Source organism: Musa acuminata, chromosome BXJ1-6 (genome assembly GCF_036884655.1).
Source record: "Musa acuminata AAA Group cultivar baxijiao chromosome BXJ1-6, Cavendish_Baxijiao_AAA, whole genome shotgun sequence".
Classification (NCBI taxonomy): domain Eukaryota; kingdom Viridiplantae; phylum Streptophyta; class Magnoliopsida; order Zingiberales; family Musaceae; genus Musa; species Musa acuminata.
The window spans coordinates 42694345-42715194 of NC_088332.1; the positions used below are offsets into that span (position 1 = coordinate 42694345).

At 39.1% G+C, this 20850-nt stretch overlaps 2 protein-coding genes across 3 annotated transcripts; one reads left to right on the top strand and one right to left on the bottom strand.

Annotated features, from left to right (window-relative positions):
• Positions 1 to 7581: 7581 nt before the first annotated feature.
• Positions 7582 to 11435, top strand: LOC135677113 (uncharacterized). Its single transcript, XM_065189042.1, has 4 exons — positions 7582 to 8128; positions 8796 to 8954; positions 9242 to 9922; positions 10239 to 11435. The coding sequence occupies exons 1-4, from the start codon at positions 7823 to 7825 to the stop codon at positions 11301 to 11303; spliced, it is 2211 nt and encodes a 736-aa protein (XP_065045114.1). The 5' UTR covers positions 7582 to 7822; the 3' UTR covers positions 11304 to 11435.
• An 860-nt stretch (positions 11436 to 12295) lies between these two features.
• On the bottom strand, positions 12296 to 19241 carry LOC135677114 (uncharacterized). Of its 2 annotated transcripts, none has more exons than XM_065189044.1 (9): positions 19083 to 19241; positions 17512 to 17762; positions 15490 to 15604; positions 15288 to 15365; positions 15077 to 15200; positions 13966 to 14972; positions 13588 to 13709; positions 12878 to 12967; positions 12296 to 12647 (listed from the first exon to the last, which is right to left on the bottom strand). In XM_065189044.1, exons 1-9 carry the CDS (start codon positions 19116 to 19118, stop codon positions 12539 to 12541), a joined length of 1932 nt encoding a protein of 643 aa, XP_065045116.1. In that variant the 5' UTR covers positions 19119 to 19241; the 3' UTR covers positions 12296 to 12538. The 2 variants fall into 2 exon arrangements, with proteins under 2 accessions (XP_065045116.1, XP_065045115.1); XM_065189043.1 differs by having other exon boundaries at positions 15288 to 15374.
• Positions 19242 to 20850: the final 1609 nt, after the last annotated feature.

Below are 20850 nucleotides of genomic sequence, written 5' to 3' on the forward strand. Positions count from 1 at the left end.
GTTTGATGAACTCCATTGATGTAGTGGACGACTGCTTGTGGATCAGACTGGAGAAGGATGGAATTCCATCTGAAGGTGAGAGCGTGCTTAAGGCCCTCTAGGATGGCCGAGTTGTGTGCCCAACAGGACTGACAACCAATCGCCACAGTAGTCTAGGAAGGCGACTGAAGAAATGTATTCCTAGTCCCCTCAGGACAAGGACATGGCCAGAGCTCTAATTACTGAGATAGAGGGGTTAGCATGGTGGTTGCGGAATCGAGCATCATTTCTATTGAGCCAGAGGGTCCAGAAGGAGTAAGAAATAAGGCTGAGGATCCATATGACAACATATTTCTCATGTCCTTCGTCTTCCCGGAGTCAAGAGCCAGTTGACCAAGAATCAAGATGTTTGAAGTGTAGTCCTATTTTGTTTAGAAAGTAGATTCCAAAATGCGATAGAAGTATCACATTCAAAAAAGATATGAGCTTGAAGCTCCTCGTAGAGGTTACACATCATATGACAGATAGGGAGCCAGAGGATCTCCCTGCCACCAAATACCCTTACTGATAGTGAGAGGGAACTATATATATATATATATAGGCTTGTGAGTCCCGAGGGAACCCCAGTAGGTGCGGGTGCTAACGATGGTTGAGACACTAGCCATAGCTGCGATGTTGGTGTAGTCTGCTGAGCCAATTGGGGTAGAAGAGGGATGATGACTTGCATAATCCCTGTGAGCGTTTGAGCTTGATAAGTGAGGCTCAAGAAAGCTTTAATGGGGAGAACTAAGTACCTCACGCTTGTCGCTGGGAGCGAGAGTCCGGGGTGGACGTATCCACCTGAGGAAAGGAGGGTAGCTACCCTCCCTGCATGAAAGTACTATGGGTTGAGGGTGGAAAGGAGCCTCCTCATTGGGGTGCTCGTTGAGGCGATTCACAGGCGAACATTCTTGCAACATTTAGGCCCTCCTTCTAGCACCAAAATGTTAAGTGGAATACACCATCGGCTATGAGCTGGCCCGACTTGGTTTGAACCGAAAGACACAAAGGCATCCGAGGAACACACGAGGCAGTTGATGGGGGCACTGAGGTATTTGAGGTGGCTCCAAGGCTGAGTCAAGTTGAATTTCATCTCATTAGGAAATTCCTACACAAAGGTTAGTGTTAGAGCTGACCCGATGCTTAAGTTAGCTTTTGAATGATTTGTGGTGTAAAATGGATTAGTATTCGAGAGATCCGACCCCTGGAATGATGTCGGGGGTCAACTTTTGTACCTGTTCGATCGAGGGAATCACCTGAAATGGTCGTAATGCTTTTCTAGCGTTCTGACTTTGGGGGCAGCCGGTTTATAACGATCGTTCCCACCTCTGGCGTTCCATCTTCGGGGACAGTCGGTCTATAACAACCATAATGCCCCACCTCAGTCAGTCTATAACGATCGTAACGCTCCACCTCAGGTGTTCTATCTTCGGGGGTGATCGATCTGTAATAGTCATAATACACCACCTCGGGTATTCTGTGTTCAGGGGTGACCATAATGTCTCACCTTGAGCGTTTTGGCCACAGGAGCTGATCAAGAGGTGGTAGACCCGATTAGTTGCCCATAGATCACCATCTACGGAGACCAATCGAGTAGACTCAAATAGCCTCTTATGGACGGTCGTCCACAAGGTCGATAGGCCACAACTGGCTCTATATCACTGCCTTGGGGGGAGGGGGTGACCAGGTCTTTGCCTTCCATGTCGTTACCCTTGTGGCAACCCACTAGTGAGATGAACTAGTTGCCAGAATATTCCTTTCATTAGGCATTGAGAAAAACACAAATATCTACCATTTTGGTTTTTCAATGAAGGCTCAAAATTTAGAAAAAAACTTGAATTTTCATCTCCATCTCAATTAGCTGCATTTGGGACATGGCTAATTTAAGTATCTTCATTTCTCATCAGAGATCCCAAAGTAAGCATGTTCTTCTAGTTGGTTCCTAATTGAAAGCTGTGGTGTTACAAGAGCTTTTCCCATTTCTCTGTTCATGGCATCATGTACTCAGTGGCTTAAGAGTCTGTAATAATAACATTCACTACTGAGTAGAAACCAGCTTGAGTTGTGCACTTCTCCTTATGGAGAAGATTAGGTGGAATATACTGACTGATATCTTCTTATTAACATAATCATTTTCTTTTCAGATTGATGTCTTCTTATTCTTAACATAAGCAGTTGTTATGTCATTCATGATTCACTCCATACAACCATTCCCTTTTTCTCAATCTGAACCTTCTCTGCTACTTGGTAAATTACATTTCCTTGACAAATATCAGCCTTTATTCGTTCATAGAACATCATGATCTAAGTGTTAATGCTGAACTATGTAAGTGAGTTTTAGTCTCAATGAATTGGTTATCTCAGAAAAGGTTCCATAAAATCTGCTGTACATTTCTATCAACTTCAATAAATTGTATACAATGAGAAAGAATACACCTCTGAAAAAGATCAGATGAGCATGCTGCAGGATCAATTATACTTTAGCCTAGTGGTTTATTCTCCTATTCATCTTAGAAATGCTTTTGTCCCAAACTTGATACAGTGATGTCCTTTCACCAAATTCAACCTATAAATCAATCAAAATGCATGGCTATAGACTGGATCAGAGTTCTTTGGCCTCATCATGGGTCAAAAAGAAAGATGGGGCCTTCGATCACCAAGGTCAAGACAATTGTGTGGACCTGCAACACCTTCAACTCTTTCCTCCACGATCATGTTGATTCTCATTCAAGTGAACCCCGTGAGGGATCAAAAAGCAGCCATCATTTCCTCCATTAGGCCTCCCTTCCTCATTCCAGAGGTCCAGACTTGATGCAAGTTTCATCCTTTCCCCTGTGCTCTTTTGACAAAGAAGATCTCTGTGCCCACATGACAACAACATAAAGCACAAGAGGACAGAGACCAGTATAGTGTAGTCCTGTGTTCACTGTGCAGTTCCCAACAAAGACAGTAGCTGAAAGTTCAAACCTGATGCATCTGCTTGTAGAATGCTCTCCTAGTTGAGATGTTTTGATTCATCATGCAGGCGATTGTTCTACATCAGAAACAGGTAGAAAAACCTACTTGGATATCATTGTAGTGTCATATTCTGTAAGTCTACTCTTTGACAAAGTAAGACATCAAATGTTATAGGTCCAAAAGCTCCCATGCATGGGCTCTTGGAAAGTTAAGGTATTAAATGTTATCAATAGAAATTGATCCTCTCAGCCTGGATGTGATGCTTTCCATCTTCTTTATGTCTTGTGGACTTCCATGGATGTTTGTTTCTTTGTGAGCATGTGGTATCAATTTATTGAGATTGGTTGAATTGATGTTCTATCATGTTATCAACTATTTTGGATCTTTGTGCTGCCCACTTGCACTTTGGCTTTGTGGTTGTCTTTTGTCCATGGCTTTGTTCTGTCTCTGGATTTCCTTTTATTGGTTTCTGAAAACAAATTTTCAATGTATGACATAGAAAGCACATTCTATTTTTGTCCTCCAAAATCTTATCAATATAAATATATTACTCTCATTTTGATTTTTCATTCTTTCTAATCTCACTACATTAGCTAATCCTTGCAACACCTGTGATTTGAATTTGTAATTACCTAACCGGTCTTGGATATCCAAAATAAACAATGATAATGTATTCATAGAAAAATTTAAAAAGAAGTGATGTCGAGTTTTAGTTTCTGTTTTTCCTTTAAAAAAAGTTTGTTTCAGAACTAGAATCAATAAATAACATTAGTGCCTTATTATCAAACCTTTCTTATGTTGTAAAAAATGACAATGAGAGCAAGAAAACAAGAGTAGATAGAATCACTTTCATATGTAACTTCTTTGAGGAATCCATATTCACTTTGAGGAAAATGGCATTGGATCAATCAAACCAGAACAAAGCTGAATCCCCATGAACATGGCAAGTATCATGCTCACAACTGTGATTCTGTTGGTGATTATTGGAGATGAGCTATCTTTTTAGTTTCTGGCCCTATGTAAATATGGCTTCACAATTGTCCTCATCAAGACCGATAAGTCGGTAATTGATCAAATCGCTTTCATGAGTTGGCTTGTGCCTAATCCATAGAAGGGCTATCTTCGGTGTCCAAAAGTTATATAAACATAAAACATAGGTAAGTCAAAGTTTTTATGTACATCTTGAAGAAGAAGATGATGATGTCTTCTTTTCTTTTGTCTCTTATGGTTGTTTGTTTCTCCTCACCTGCGACAGTGCTGTTTTTATCAACAAGAAAAAGCTATGGTTACATAATTTGATTTTGAGAATTCATTCCATACCAATCTTCACTTGATTTTTAGATTACACTCAATTTGAAATTATCGTTGCATACTCATATGTCGAAGGTTTCATTGCTTGAGGCTATTATCACCATCAGATTTCTATTAGCTTTTACTGTAGCAGCTACTAATTTCATGAAACTTTTTTAACATAAAGGAATGTCGATATGAAGGAGAAAAAAGAAGGTAACCAAATCATGGTTTAGGTTCAATCAGTTGCATTTAGCTCCCAAGCATGTTCTGTTTTTGTAGTTTCTTGCCACATTACATGTCTCCAAAGTATATGGTATGGAAAAAGATAAGCATGCACTTGCCAATCTTTAATCAGAATGCAAAATCAACTAATGTGAAATCGCTATGAAACTGCAATTTGGACATAAAAACTAGTTGAATAAGTCATCTTCTTGCAAGTTAACAATTCTGAATCTTCAAGCTGGATTTCTCCATGGTGAAGCAGTTCATCATCTTCAGCTTCTGTATACAAATCTTAGCTCTTGGTGTGTAGTTTGAAGTTTTGCTGTGAATTTATGAGCATCTTCTTCTTTAGGAATTGAAGAATGCAAGTAATTGGGCACAACCTTCAACTCTGTGCTCAGTTTTCACAATCTTCTGAATCAAATATCTTTATTTCATCCTTTGGCACTGTGCATTTGTCTGAAACTTTCCAAAGTTAACTGGTAAAAGGAGGTGTTCTGTTCTGTACAGTCCTCACCATATCAAAACCAGGATTGTTTGAGCACCCAAGCAGTCATCAACTACTTTCAGTATCTCCTCTTTTGTTCTGCAGGGCTATGTCCAATTTCCACCATTGCTGGCTGTGGGTGCTCCACCAAGTGGAAATCTGGCACATCTGACACAATCTATTTACAAGAAATAATAATAGAGTAAATTGCTTTTACCATGCATGCCACAACATCATCAAATTTCATGCTGCACAACTATTTGCTTCTGTTTTACTCCAACAACAGCATTCAATCAAAACCATTTTACACTTCCAGCTGCATCTCTTTATCCAAAGAATGAATGCCTTCTCAGTAGCTTGTACACCCAGATTGCACCAGATCAGTAACTGTATCATTGACAGAATTGTAAGTGAGTTTCTTTAGTGTTAGTCAAGAGATCGATCGACAATCTGAATTTCAGAGACGACATGGCCTAGCTCCAATTCTAAATGTTGTCGCCTTCTGAGGATCATCCAATAACACGAATCTTGAGGCGACACAACTGATGGAGAGAGCTTTGGATCCAAACAAACACCCACACTTCTCCTAATCGTTTGTAGCTTGGTTTCTCTAATCGTTTGCGATCGAAAAAATATTCTTCGATTTATTTTTTTATTCTGATAATGTTTCTTATTGTGATTTATGATCAACTTATTTTATCATTCTTTTGGAAGATTGGTATTGCCCATACCAATCTCCTAACATCTAAAATTGTTTACAACTGTTTACTCCTGAGATTTTAATGGTTTCCAACAAAAGAAAAGATGGTGAGACATGTTTAATGTTGGTCTAGTCAACCTAAGAATTCTACAGATTCTGATCATTATTTCCTTGTGCCCTATGACTTCAAAAAGTGATGCAGCCACAGCATGCTTTCCTCAAAACTAGTCGACTATTCTAAAGATAGCTTTTGGTGGTGACTAACCCACTACAGCAAATGGGACCTTCCTCAAATGAAGGTTGCCCCAAGTTACTGTAGAAGAAAGAGTCTCTGGTTGTCAAGTTGTGATTATTTATTTTTGATGCATAAGACTCCATGTATGACAACATTTTTACTACCTGCCTCCACTTTGCTGCAAAGAGATCAAGATTTAGTAGCTGGACCAAATATATGGTTCACATGACTAATAGGGAAGATGAGGCCAGTTATCCCCACACCATCTCACCAAACTATTGGTTGGAATCATAGCCAATTTGACCCCATGTTCACTATTATTTTTTCAGAAACCAAAAGCAACTCATCACCATTGAAATATATATATTTATATGATTGTTGTTAATGATACATTAAATAAGAATTAATTTTAAATAATCTATTAATTATCAATCTCTATCAATATTGTATGGATCAATATAGAGTTTTTTTATTTTCTATTTTTCTTTAAGACTCGATATGTATCAGTACATCAACACATGACAGTCGATATAGTTCGGACCAATGATCAATCTAGGATAGGACTAGTTTGGATATAGTACTAGAAATCAAAACCAGTAGCTTCAAATGACTGTTCTGTTGAATGAAGATAATTTTATGTCATTAAGAAATGATTTATAAAGGAGGAAGGATCTATGGATGGATACAAAAGGAGATGAGAAATCCAATGACAACCAACTTGCTGCATTATATGTTATTCTGCTGATGCTCTCTAGACAGATTATAATATTGCTAACCTTTACCTGTGTCAATCATGTAAAACTAGTCCTTGTTAATTTCTTGCAACCATTTTTTCTCTAGAAATGGAAGGAAACAACCTGATGAAGGCTTTGCTTCCTAAACAATCAATTGCCTGTTCATCATGGTTGGGGTATATAGCTGGTCACCAATTCTGTCATTTATGATTACCCATTATTGCTTCCTAAATGTAGGAGATAATACTCAGGCAAACTTGAGCAAGCAGCATTGCAGTAATTCTTTATTTTTTTTGCTTTTAAAAAAATCAAAACACCTCTAATTTATGCAACCAAATTTAAAATACAAAAATAAATTTGTAGCCAACACATGAGTAAAAATAAAATAATTAATTTTAAAAATTATAATATTTTGATGGATGCCGAGAATGATGAATGTGGATATATAAATATTGATCAGTATGTATTATGTCGATATCCAACCGATCTAAATATTGAATGGTATACATCTATGTATAAAAGTCGATATTGAATTGAAATTTAACATCAAGATGCATATACTAAGATCTATAATAGTATACTGTTTGAAAATTTTTAATACAATAAAATGGTATATTTTTCAGTGATTTTTAACATGTCACAAATCACGGAATATTTGTAATAAAGGAATCCAAAATTTCAATAGCATATTTGAAATTTTATTTTAAATAGATAATGTATTTAAATTTGGAACACAACTAATTCTATCCAAAAAATTATTTTTATTCCTAAAATACCCCTTGACAGCTGTAGATTGTCCGGAGATTTCACAAACGTAACGGAGAGAGCCGTTAAGTTTGCCGCTATCGTCTGTTATTTGCTCGTTAGATGAAACGGCGGTCGTTGATTCGTTAACGCCCTCTATTTATTTCGCCTCGCTTCGTGAATTCGTTGTTCTTCTCTGCCTCTCGAATCCTCTCAAACCTCTATCTTTCTTCGAATTTTGCCCGATTTCTGCGTCTCATCTCGATCTCATCCATAAAACTGGTATCTTGCGAGGTTTCTGGGCTCCTTTTGGTGGTGATTCGCCGTTTTTCCGGCGACCCGCTGCGCTTCCTTGACCTCCAAAGTCGGGCTTCAGTGGGCGGCTCTGGTTGTGAGGGCTTGGCGGAGAAACGGTCGGATCGGCAGCGGGGATGGTCCTTTGGAGGCCGTGGCAGCCGCTGTTGACTAGGAAGTTCCAGGTGAGGCTGGTGGTGCGGAGGATCGAAGGGGTGAGCGTCGATGGGGCGGCGGCGGTGGCGGCGGAGGTAACGTGGAAGGGGGCGAAGGCGGCGCTGAGTTCGCTGAGGAGGACGGTGAGGCGGAATCGGACGAGGAATGAGGCGGTGGGGGAAGGCGGGGTAGTGGATTGGAACGAGGAGTTCGAGGCGGCGTGCACGCTGACGGCGCACCGGGAGAATGCTTTCCATCCTTGGGAGATCGCGTTTCGCGTGCTCAATGTGAGTTGGATTTGGCTCCGTTCAGGCCATGATTTCCGTGTCTTTATCTCATCTTCAACGTTCCTATCTCGTTGTTTTCTGATAAAAATCTGGTTTTTAGGGTTTTGTGAAAGACTTCGTTCTTAGGTCAATAAGCGACTATTTATTAAATGCGTTCTTTCTTATACCAAACTTAGCTTTAGTGTTCTCTTTTTGTAGGATTAAAAAGTTCATAAGCTTTAGTATTTATTTTAAGGTATAATTTAAAATTCTTGGCCTGTTTTGTTGGTGCAATTTAGAAGATGCCATCATCCTGTTAGGGGAAGAATAATAGTTATATTTTCCTATTCCATTTTTTTTTCACCATGTTAGTAATATTGTCATTTTTTGGTTGATAGGGTAAGAATAATAATGAGGAATGATAACTTGATGTTGGATATATGGAACCTCATCTTTGGAAGATTTGCTGTGATAAATTAGCATGACAGACCATTGTTGAATAAATCAAAGTTCTTAACTAAGTGATGTGACGAATAACATTTGTACTGTTCATGTGGAAAAACTAAAGATATATGATGACTGATTTCTGTTACTAATCTATAAATAACATATGGACTTCTTTTCCTATTCGGCATCTTCTTCTTCACTTCTCGCCCTTTTACTAAAGCTTCATTTATCCTTGTTTTAGGGCTTGAACCAAGGACCCAAGAACAAGGAATCTGTTCTAGGAACAGCTTTGCTGAACCTAGCAGAGTTTGTTGTACCTGCAGCTGAAGATAAAATCGAAATAAACCTTCCGTTGATACTTTCGGGAGTTGCTTCTAATCATCATCGTCCATCAATTCATGTAAGTTAAACTGAGTTTTTTTTGTGCTAGAATTTAATTGCCTTGTGATTTCTTTTGGATTATCTGATAATAATGTTACCGAAATTGGTTCACCTAACTGTTTGTGTCTCTCCAATCTTATTCTAGAATCTGATATCATATTGTTTCAGATTATTAAGTGTCATAACATATCTTGCTAACAGCTTCACCACAGTGTCTTCCATGCTTTGTGATTGTTCACTTATTTTCGTTGTTGTGATTTCTACCTGGAAATTCCAGATTGTGAATTCAATTTTTTTATGTTTCAGGTGGCTCTCAGTTTATTGGAGTTGAGATCTTCACAAAACTCATCAGCCACAATGCCACAGCCTATACTGCCTGCTTTGGAGCCCCCTTCCTCTGGGTATTTTCTTCCTTCTGGGAAAGATGAACCTTCTGCTCTCAAAGCAGGATTGCGGAAGGTGAAAATTTTAACAGATCTTATGTCAACTCTCAAGTCTAAAAGAACATCCCAAGATGATGATTCTAGTGAGGGGAGGTTCTCTGCTAGGAGTGATAATGCCGAAAATGCATACCCGTTCGACACAGACTCTCTTGATGACAACATTGATGAAGAAGATGTCGAGGACAGCAACGAGGATAGTAATGTCAGGAAGTCATTCAGTTATGGTACTCTAGCATCTGCTAACTATGTTGGGGCCTCATTTTACTCGGGCATGAGGAATGATAATTTGATTTACTACAGTCACCGAAGATCTGATGTAGGTTGTTCTCATTTAGAGGACGCAATGTCAACTGATGCTCAGCAGTCTATGCCGCATTCTTTAAAAAGGAAAATTCTTCCTTGGAAAAAAAGGAAGTTAAGTTTTAGATCTCCTAAGCTTAAAGGGGAGCCTTTGCTCAAGAAAGCATATGCAGAAGAGGGAGGGGATGACATCGACTACGATCGTAGGATGCTGAGCTCCTCCGATGAATCTCTGTTTGCAGGGGTACGCTTTCTTGCTACATGCTTGTTTCTTCTACATGACTTCTATTAAGCTCGTTATTGGGTGATGGAAACTAAATGTGTCATGCAGTCGAAAAAATTGATTGATCCTTAGAATTACTCTTCTGTTCATAGTGATCCTTCAAATTATTTATTATCTCAAATTCCTTTGGCTGTCAAACAGACAAATTAATTTTCCTTGCTGATTTAATTACAATGTGCCGATTATCTATCTGAAAGATGCTTGCAAGTTTTATTAGTGATTACTTGTGAAATATTCAAGTGGAGAATTAAGAACTCTGCTATGGTTTTTCTTTCAGAGATACAAGGAAGATGATGATAGTGCTCGGAACTGCTCATCATCAATGTCTGAATTTGGTGATGATAACTTTGAGATAGGCAAGTGGGAGTTGAAGGAGCTTCTGAGCCGTGATGGGCATATGAAGCTTGCCACCGAGGTATTCTTTGCATCCATCGACCAGAGGAGTGAGCGAGCTGCCGGCGAGAGTGCTTGCACGGCCTTAGTCGCTGTCCTTGCTGATTGGTTTCAGAAGAACCACCATATGATGCCCATCAAGTCCCAGTTTGACAGCCTCATCCGAGAAGGATCTCTTGAATGGAGAAACCTCTGTGAGAACCAAACATTCCGGGAACATTTTCCCGACAAGCATTTTGACCTCGAAACAGTCCTTCAAGCAAAGATTCGCCCACTCTGTGCTGTTCCAAGGAAGTCATTCATTGGATTCTTTCATCCTGAAGATATTGATGGCAACAGTGACTTTGAATTCCTGCACGGAGCCATGTCGTTTGACAGCGTTTGGGATGAGATCAGCCAAGCTCGGTCAGACCGCTCAAGCATTGAAAGCCCTCAGATCTATATAGTAAGCTGGAACGATCATTTCTTCGTCCTCATGGTCGAACCAGATGCCTACTATATAATCGACACACTCGGTGAGAGGCTGTACGAAGGATGCCACCAAGCTTACATCCTGAAGTTTGATGAGAGCACCACCATTCATAAAATTCCTGCAGAGGGTGAGACTGCCAGCAGTGAGGCCACGATGAGTACAACAGGAGAGAAGGAAAAGGAAACCGATCCCACAGAGGGGAATCTTCTGTGCCGGGGGAAGGAGTCATGCATGGAGTACATCAAGAACTTCTTGGCCGCAATACCAATCAGAGAACTGCAGGGCGATATCAGGAAAGGGCGAATGTCTTCGACTCCTCTGCATCACCGTCTCCAGATCGAATTCCATTACACCGAGTCATCAACTGATGCTAACTTTGCTGCAGTGTGGCCAGCAACGGAGGCCATTTCTGATTACTCCTGGCCGGCGGAGCCAGCAGTAGATTTTAACCTGTCAACGGCGGTAGTGGTCGTGTAAGACATTGGAGCTGTTTCTCTCTTTCTTTTTACTGTCTTTTGATGATAGCCGTCTGATTTGAAAGGAAGGGTAACAAAGGTGCCCAAAAATAGCTCATCTTTAACCTCTGGCCATAGGGGATTTCATTCTGCATCTTTAACGAGTTTTGTTCCTCCAAAGTGTTTAATCTCTCTTCATTCTCCGATCCTCGGTTTAAACATATGAATTGCTGCTGTTTGTTGATTTATTTGAGTGGTTGCTAATGGAGTGTGTGATAAACCCACTAAGGAAGATGACAACCCAAAACCAAATGGTGGAGAGCTCCATTTCCTTCGGCACAATGCAACAGAAAAAAAAGGACGAAGAAAGGAAGAGGTGGACGTAATCTGACCTAAGAGGACTCCTCACAAAGTCCATAGTGGAATCCACCTTCGATTTCGGTGTAGGCTGCTCGTCCATCCATGTCTTCCAACAAATTCCCCTACCTGTTTACTCGTTGCTGACTCGAATTATCACGATCCGACTGAACTTGAGAACTCCACGAACCGATCGATCGAAATAGTCGACCTGATGTTCTCCCAACCAAGAAAAGACCAGAATGGAATGGAATTGCTCAAGGTGGGAGGAGTGGGTTCGGCCGTATCATAGACCGATATTGTTGACCGTCACGCTGCTCGTCAAATCAAACATTAAATGGTCTGACTTCAATCTTTTGGTGTCCTTCGAATCGAATGACGCCTTTGATGCCTCTCTTTTTTGCTTGGCACGAGAATTACATATCGTATTTGCCTCTCTAAATATTGTCTGATTTCTGACACATTACACACTCTAAATTGATAGTAACATACTTTAAAAACCATTCATGATAATAAAAATATTTTATTTTTCCTTAACACTTAAGGATTGTTAACCTGACTTATCTAAATAAAGATTAACAAATTACATATACATATGCATATGCATATGCATACTGGTCAGATAAATATGTAGAAACCCCAAAGAACACGGAGAGATAAGCAAAGATTATAAACAATAATCAATTAGAAGGAAAAAAAATCAGGTGCATCACACATGATGATTGAGTCAGCCTTAAAACTGATCTATCTTCTAAGAATGAGAATTAGCATCCAAAAGAAGAACAGTGAAGAGAATGACCTTTGTTCTTTCCGTGTATCATTGCTTTCAGAGCACTCGTATTCTGGCAATCATCGAAAAGAAAAGCCGGAAGAAAATTTCCAACCCTGCGGACGACTTGGCTAATGTTTTGGTTTCTTCTTCATTCGTCTCCTCATCTGTCTCTTGCGCTCCTCTTCTTCCTCGATGAGGCGAAGCTGCTCTTCGTCCTCCTTCCTGGCAATCTTGGAACTGTAGATGGGTGACAACAAAGTCAGAAAATGAAAAGAAAAAATTGGGAAAAGTGATATTTAAAAAGTGAGTCAAATTATGATTCAGATTATGAACAAGTCTAATGACACTGCATCTTTAAACCCTAAACCCAATGGGAAAAATATCACCAGATTCTTTGTGCAAGTTTAGCTCAAGATGGTCCACGGTCCCAAAGACTAGAATAGGATGATTAAAAAAATTAGCTATACCTAATTCGCTCTTCTTTCTGTATTACATCAAAACCAACTTCCATGTCACTGTCGTCCTCATCCATCCCTGCATACTTATTAGGATTGTACCTGCATAACAAGATCAAAGAACTTTAACATCATAGACCAGAAACCTTCAAGGGCTTCTCAACTAATACCATGGTAAAAACATACAGCAAAATTGTTCCTTTTTTATACTCTTTCTTTTTTTCTTTTCGTTTAGCAAGAACAGTTAATATTCTGTTAAGGCAGGATCCAACCTCCGGAACATGGTATTGTTACCATGATTTATTACTCGTAGACTGTGTTGGAACCGTCAAATTTTGAAATATGAGTAATGATATTCAAGGCGGGGATGGGTTTTGATATCGAAATCTTGCTGTCAACTATCAACATCTTACCAAAAGGCTATGATGGCACCTTCAAACAATTATATGCAAAATTCAGCCATAAACAGGAATTTGAGATACTTACGTCGTACTTTCTAAGTTTCTCATTTGTAAATAAGATTTAGCAGGTTTATCTACCATGACAAATTAATACTAAATCCAATTTTAAATCTACAGAAGTTATCTTCTATGAAGAAATAAATATTGGTTATTAAACTAGATAGTGATATCCAATGAACAATTGCAACCTTCAGAACAAGGACAAAAGCCTGCAGCAAGAAATAATGAAAGCATCTAAAAGTTTGTGTTAGAAATATGTACCCGAACATTCCCCTGATGAGGCTGCGATAATCAACATCTTCCTCATCACTCAAATTCCTTCCAGAAGGTCTTCTCTTTAATCGATTGTCAAGGTTGCCATGTGAAAAGCTTTGCTTAATAGGCTTCATCAAATTAGAATTCAATGTCAGGAATGAAGTCATAAAGGCTATGTGTAAACTAGTGCTGAAATAAATCCTTAACCCCGACAAACATGTAGGCACACATGTATTGCCAAGAGAGTGAGCACAGTTGATTACATGACCAATCAGGTTTTAAGCATAGTAAGCACACTGTTTTGTCTAGTAACCAGTCATTCTTTTATCCTTCACTTCTGGCATGTATTTATTATAGTGTAACAGTAACTAAAGAGATCCAGACCTGAGATTTTGAGGGAGGCATCGACTGTTTCACTGTTGTTTTCACTTGATCTAGTCCTTGAGTTAATCTTTTCTTTTCTGGGTAATGCTTCAGAGCAGAAGAATGTGGCTTTGCAGCTGAAATATCCTTCTTCAAATAAGGATCATTTACAACCTTGCTGAGTGGCTTATTTGCACCTGCTGCCTGAATAGGGACCTTCCGCTGTGAAGAACTATTCCCCATAGGCTTGCTGGACCCATTTCCGACAACACGCTGAGAGGGATTAGTCACCATAGGCCTACTGGAACCATTTCCGACAACACGCTGAGAGGGATTAGTCACCACAGGCCTACTAGAACCATTTCCGACAACACGCTGAGAGGGATTAGTTACCACAGACCTACTAGAACCATTTCCGACAACACGCTGAGAGGGATTGGTTACCACAGGCCTACTAGAACCGTTTCCGACAACACGCTGAGAGGGATTAGTCACCACAGGCCTACTAGAACCATTTCCGACAACATGCTGAGAGGGATTAGTCACCATAGGCTTGCTGGAACCATTTCCGACAAAACGCTGAGAGGGATTAGTCACCATAGGCTTGCTGGAACCATTTCCGACAACACGCTGAGAGGGATTGGTCCCCATAGGCTTGCTGGAACCATTTCCAACAACACGCTGAGAGGGATTGGTCCCCATAGGCTTGCTGGAACCATTTCCGACAACACGCTGAGAGGGATTGGTCCCCATAGGCTTGCTGGAACCATTTCCGACAATACGCTGAGAGGGATTGGTCCCCATGGGCTTGCTGGAACCATTTCCAACAGCACCACTCAAGACTTTCTGAGAATCAGTTGAAGCTGGCAGTGGTCGGTTGAGTGGAGCTTCCTTTGCAAACCCAGTATTGCTCTGAATATTCTGTTTTCTTGAATCTGGGTTCCTCAATCCATTGGCAACAGAGACCAATTTAGCAGGCTGGTTCATTGGCAATTGGCTCTTCAGCGATGTTTGAGCATACCGGCCATCTTCCACAGGACCAGAAACCTGTATAAGCTTCCTCTATGACCAAAAATGCTTAAACCTATACAAGTCAATCTCTAAATAATTGTATTTTAAAAGACAAACATACCAGACTTCGGTGCAGAAACACTCCTGGTTGCAGGCTGCTCTTTTGCAGTAGGAAAATCCGTATCATCAGACAGTAGAAAAGAATAATCCCGCATGTCTTTTAGTGTTTGTGCTTTATTCTTTATCTGCAGAAGTTACTTTAGCATACAAATCAGACCAAAATAATGACATCATCACAGAATGCAACAACGTTAAGGCAAGATAATTTACACCTCATTTACAACAGCTGGCTTTTTGTGATGCTGTTGAGTCAATAGAGTACTTGCTGAGGCTGTGGCATCCCTTTTCTTCTGCAGAAACTAGGATTATCTTTTTCTTTTTCCTTTTTCTTCTTTTTGAAAAGAAAATTATCTTAATCTTTGCAGTTCAGACGAAAAGCTGACAAAACATAAAACCAATGGCCACAATACTTACAGCTACAGAACTTGACATGTTTGTCATAACATGTCTTGTTTCTCGAATAGATCGGCTTTCTTCAATAACTCTTGAAGCAATAACAGGCTGTGAAGGGCCGAAAAAGGAGCCAAATCTGTGAAAGTAGTATTTAGATGATAGAAATAGCTTGCAATCCAGCAAACAAATAATAAGTAAAGAATCATTGAAAATCATAAAAAAGAGTTGATTCCCTAGAATAACTAAGTTAAGGCGCAAAAGTTTAGTTATATAATATTTACATAAAACAATATGTTTGCTTGCATCTAAAGCTTCAACAGGGAACCTGACCTTAAAATAAACAAATGGTTAGACACAATAAATTTGAAGGTTAAGGAATGATGCCCACAACCTAAATAAGAACCAATAATCATATATTGTTCGGTATATGTCCACTGCCCACAGTGACCAGACCTATATTTATTGCATCCTTGGAACGGGCAAAATAAGCACATGAATTAACAAAGAAATAGAAGACCATGAAAATGAAAATAAAGAAATCTCATCACATATCACCGAGTTCAGTTGCTGGAAATATAATAATTGATAACTCGCAATGGATGTTTCATTTATGATGTTAACACTGATATAATTGAAGTGCAAATTACGATATACAAATTCCTGGTCCAGCTAAGCCTGCCATATGGCAAGATGCAGTAACTAGCTGGCAGTAAGCATGTATTTGGCAATTGGTACATAGATTAATAATAAAACAATGACCAGATAAATATCTTTCTAATAATTGGTAATTGGTACATCAAAAGCTAGCACCAGGAAGTTGCATATCCAGCATGACAGTGTTATCAATGATTGTGTGATAGCTGAGACATAAAGTTCCTACACATAAGCATCTGACTAAAAACCAATCTAAATTTTGAGCATAGGCACATACATATTGTCACGGACAAAACTATAAACAGAGTGTTTAATGTAATGCTCATGTATGTCCGTGCCTTTTGGCTTGTTCATGCTTTACACAGCATATAGAGGGGCGGTCGAAGACTTAACAACCCTAATTTAGTTGTGTTTGGTGGTCATTTTAGGTTTGTAAATAAAAGTTATGTCATGTGGAGACATGTGGGAGATTTCGATCTGTAGTGGATCATTTTTTATCATTTGTTGTGCAAACGTTCAGAGCTTGTGAAGTCTTTTTGTAATTTGCATTGGTTATAAAATGTTTTCTGAAATGTTTGCTTGTGGATCCCGAGTAAGACGTTTTCTCTAATCCGTTTTCTCTTTTGTAGGTCCTAAAGGGCCACAGGAGGTTTCGGGGAGGCTAACTTTTGCGGACGGACACGCAAGGGTATCGTACGATTTAGGCAAAACCAACTAAGTCCGTGACAATATGGTTTATAACCCAATCTGATTATGATGTTTTACATAGAATGTCATGAAAAAATCATATAAAAGAATCCATCAAATTGTAGCTATAATATAATGACATAGCCTTATCGATGAAAGTTCAACTATAACAAATGTTCCAGGTCATTAAGAAACTGATGTGTACAAAGAAGTGTTCGGATTTATCTATAATGATTTCTCCAGACCTTTCACTTATCTCTAACAAGATACCAAAATATTAAACCATTTATAATCAATTGTGTAACTCAAACAATAATGGTAAATGCATCAACATTTTTGCTGTTAATTGAGAATACAGGGTAGACAGAACAGTATGTTTGATGACATTATAATATACAAACATGGTTATTAAGATCACCCAAGCACGATCTGGGTTATGATCACTACTCCAATCCCCAAATGGATCAATTTTTATAAGGATTTGATAGATGTGGTCTTGAGCAGATCGGAAAACTAGAAGTCAATTTGAATTGGTCTGCCTAATTCAGTTGTCCAATAAGGATTAATTTAACCACTCATATGAACAAACACAAAAGGAAAGGAGAATATGATGATCAGCTATAATTGATTAAAAAACACTTTGTTGCTCCTAAAGACAAACCAAAAGTGAGAGAATGCAGATGAACATGTGGCATTACTCACGTAGCATTTGTGGTTGTTCTTCTCTTGTCCTGAGTTTGAGATGAATGACCTAGAGCCCTGGCATTTTGTTTCTTCAGTTTTGTTCTAATTCTGTCCTTTAGTTGTTCCCTCACACTGAGAAATTCTTGTTCCTCCTTGGTAGGTTTTGGAGCTTCCTGTTCATCTTCTCCATCACATTCAGATGCTTCCTCCTCGTATTCATCATATTCCTCTTCATACTCATCATAATCTTCAGTTCTATAATGAGTACTCTGCGTGACCATGGAACAAAAAATTCATCATTAGCATTGTTTGATATGTATATGAACAAGATGAGAATTGGAGCTGGAGACGTATAGGTGAGGCAATAGACTCCAAATTTGATAGCTTAGACTTCTGTTATTGAGCAAAAACTGTTTCAAATAATCTTAAAGCTGTTCAAAAGAAAATCTAACTATAAGTGATTCCTAGAAGCTAGAAGCACAAAAAGAAAGTTCACTTGACACAAGAACCCTGCCACCTTAAACTCCCAGCAAAAACAAGCCAACCCAACAGACTCAAATAAAAGCAGAAAACATAATAATTATCGATGAAAAGTTCTTATATCCTGATGACACGACCTTTGAAGAATCCACAAAAGCTGATAATGAAATAAGAAAAGAAAAGACTGAACAATTCCCACAGACTGGAAGCAAATAGAAGAAATCATCCCTTAATATAGGCACTGCATTAAACGAAAATATTTTCTATAGTCACATCGAACACACAAAAGGATTCAAAGTAAATATATCCTATACATTATCATCGACTAGGCCAAACTATTATATATATATATATATATATATATAGAGAGAGAGAGAGAGAGAGAGAGAGAGAGAGAGAGATCACCATGATTATAGTTTCTTGCAAAAAAAAATATTATTTTTTTTGCACACGAGGGTAATTATAGTCAAATCGAGCAAACAAAATGACTCAAGAGTAAATATATCCAAAGGCATACATTATCATCAACTAGGCTAAACTATTATCAAAAACAAAAACAAACACTGCAATCAAGAAAATATTTTTTTTCTATTTTTTCACGCACGAGGGCAATTAAAATGTACTTATTATATTTCTGAATTCCTTGCCAATAATTCTATCCAAATAATCTTGGAACTAATTATACCCTTCAGTTTTTCTCTCTCTTTCTCGCTCTCTCTATCTCTCTTTTTGGTTTATCAGGGTATGCGACTCGTTGAAATGCCATAAAAAGATCCATAAACCTAAATTCCATATCGAGGCCAAGAAAGCTCGGATCTGATCACTCAAAAGTACAAATACTTCATCAACACCATGAATTCTGACCAGAAATTTTGATCTGTAGGCGTACGCAGCAAGGAATAAATTATCTGCCGATCAATTCAAATCAAATACAAAATCATGAGAAGACCGCAGTAGATTCGTCAAGACGCAGACAAAACCAGATTACGTAACGAGCCAAATTCATCGATCATTCAACAACCGGAGAAAAATAACATGTCAATTCAGCGGCAAGAGCATTGATCCGGAGAAACAAATCAGGATCACAAGTAGCATCAAGAAACACAAACCTGGTGTACGTTCTCCTTGGGCGCCGATCCGTACATCTACACAGCGGAGCCGTAATCCACCGGGAACAGGAGAACGCGGAGGCAATCGGCGTTCGCGACAAGGGGGGGATCGGAATCGAGAAGCAGCGGGACGGCAAAGGGGGGAGAGATAGATGTGAAGGGCGAGAGGAAACTTCCCGAAGGCGAAGAGCCGTGAACGTTAGCGCAGATCGTAAGCGTCGGATCAACGATCGACGGATTCGATTGGAAGTTGAAAAGCTCCCTACGGATCAGATGTTGCTCTTGCCGAAAGCAACGACTTTAGATTTCGCGTCATCGTCTAACACGTGTACGAGACATAATCCAGCCTGGAAATGAAATGAATGTGCATTCCTTAAGTACAATTATATATATATATATACAATTACTCCTAAATAGGATACCTAAGTCTATCTCTAAATCCAATTGAATACCTAAGTTATGTTCAAAATTATCTTAAATATGAACTGATGATATCCAAACTTGATTTGATCAAATCATATAAGACATTAATACTCCAAATTCCTAACCTTAAGTTGGGCAGATTTTTGTATTTAGATTCTGAATTTAGGTTTAATATTCTTATTCCCATAAAAGTTAAATGTTTACATCTATATAGTTGTAAATCTTCTTCATTGATCCTCAAAATAGAAATGTTGAAACCTTAATTAGTCATTTAAAAATGCCCTTTTGAGAATTATGACCAAAAAAAAAAGTTAGAACAATTGGGTATTCAAATATTTAAATTGAAACCGGAAATTAGCAATCATAATTTATGTTGGCTTTGGAACAACTGAGATGAGACAGCTTACACAAAAATCTATACCCCATATACTTCATCATCATCCTTCATGCTTTCTTTTCTGATCACTTTTCAACCTCATACCTCTGCTTCATCTTCACAATTCACTCTCTAATCCCTGCTGTTACATGCAAGAGCAGAGCAGGTTTTATGCATTCGGTGTTGGCCAAATATTAGCAGCGATCTGTGTGTATCCATCTGTTGCAGAATTGATTCTATCTTCATAATGTGTTCTGTCATCTCTTCTTTGACTGATGGCAAAGTTGATTGCTCCTGCAGTCACCACTGTCTTTGTTTTCTCTTTTGTTTGAGAGGAGGACGTCTGAAGACCACATTGCACTCCAACTCTTCTGGTGCCTGAAAAAGAATGCGAGTGGTGTCGGTGGTTGTGATTCTTTCCTCACTTCTTACTCAAGCAAGAGATGCAGCCACTGAGATCAGTGGCTTCCATTGATTGACGAGTCCTCATCACCTATTCTTCTCACTGCTTTATTTGTCTTAGCTTCTTCTTTCATTCTCTGTATGAATCCGTGCTGATGCTTTCATCTGCTTTGGCACATCTGTTGGTAACTCCGGAGTGCCAAAAACAGTGTCACAACAAAAAGCTCGAAACATTTCTTGCATCCTTGCACAGAACCTCAGTACTGTAAGCTAAAAAACACAACACGGCAACAAAATAGTGGAAACACTTCTTCTGTTCGGCCTTCTTTATTAGAATAACGCAAAAGCTCGGCTCCCGCCGCGGGACAGACGCAGCACGGCCATCCCACCTGCTTTGTGCACACGTGTCCTCATCTCAATAAATATGAAGAGATTGTTCTATTTTTCTTTTTCTTGATTGGTCAGCGCAGGATGTGGACCGCTCGGCTTAAGATCTACAAAGCATGTGGATGCGATTAACTTATCGTGCTCCGCGAATCCATTTGATGTGTAGCTACTCTTAACCCA

Coding starts and splice junctions, on each gene's coding strand:
- LOC135677113 (XM_065189042.1), top strand. CDS start 7,823: ATGGTCCTTTGGAGGCCGTGGCAGCCGCTGTTGACTAGGAAGTTCCAG. Junction 8,129..8,795: donor TCGCGTTTCGCGTGCTCAAT/GTGAGTTGGATT, acceptor TCCTTGTTTTAG/GGCTTGAACCAAGGACCCAA. Junction 9,923..10,238: donor ATGAATCTCTGTTTGCAGGG/GTACGCTTTCTT, acceptor TTTTTCTTTCAG/AGATACAAGGAAGATGATGA.
- LOC135677114 (XM_065189043.1), bottom strand. CDS start 19,118: ATGTACGGATCGGCGCCCAAGGAGAACGTACACCAG. Junction 17,763..19,082: donor CCAAGGAGAACGTACACCAG/GTTTGTGTTTCT, acceptor ATGGTCACGCAG/AGTACTCATTATAGAACTGA. Junction 15,201..15,287: donor AGCCAGCTGTTGTAAATGAG/GTGTAAATTATC, acceptor TAACTTCTGCAG/ATAAAGAATAAAGCACAAAC.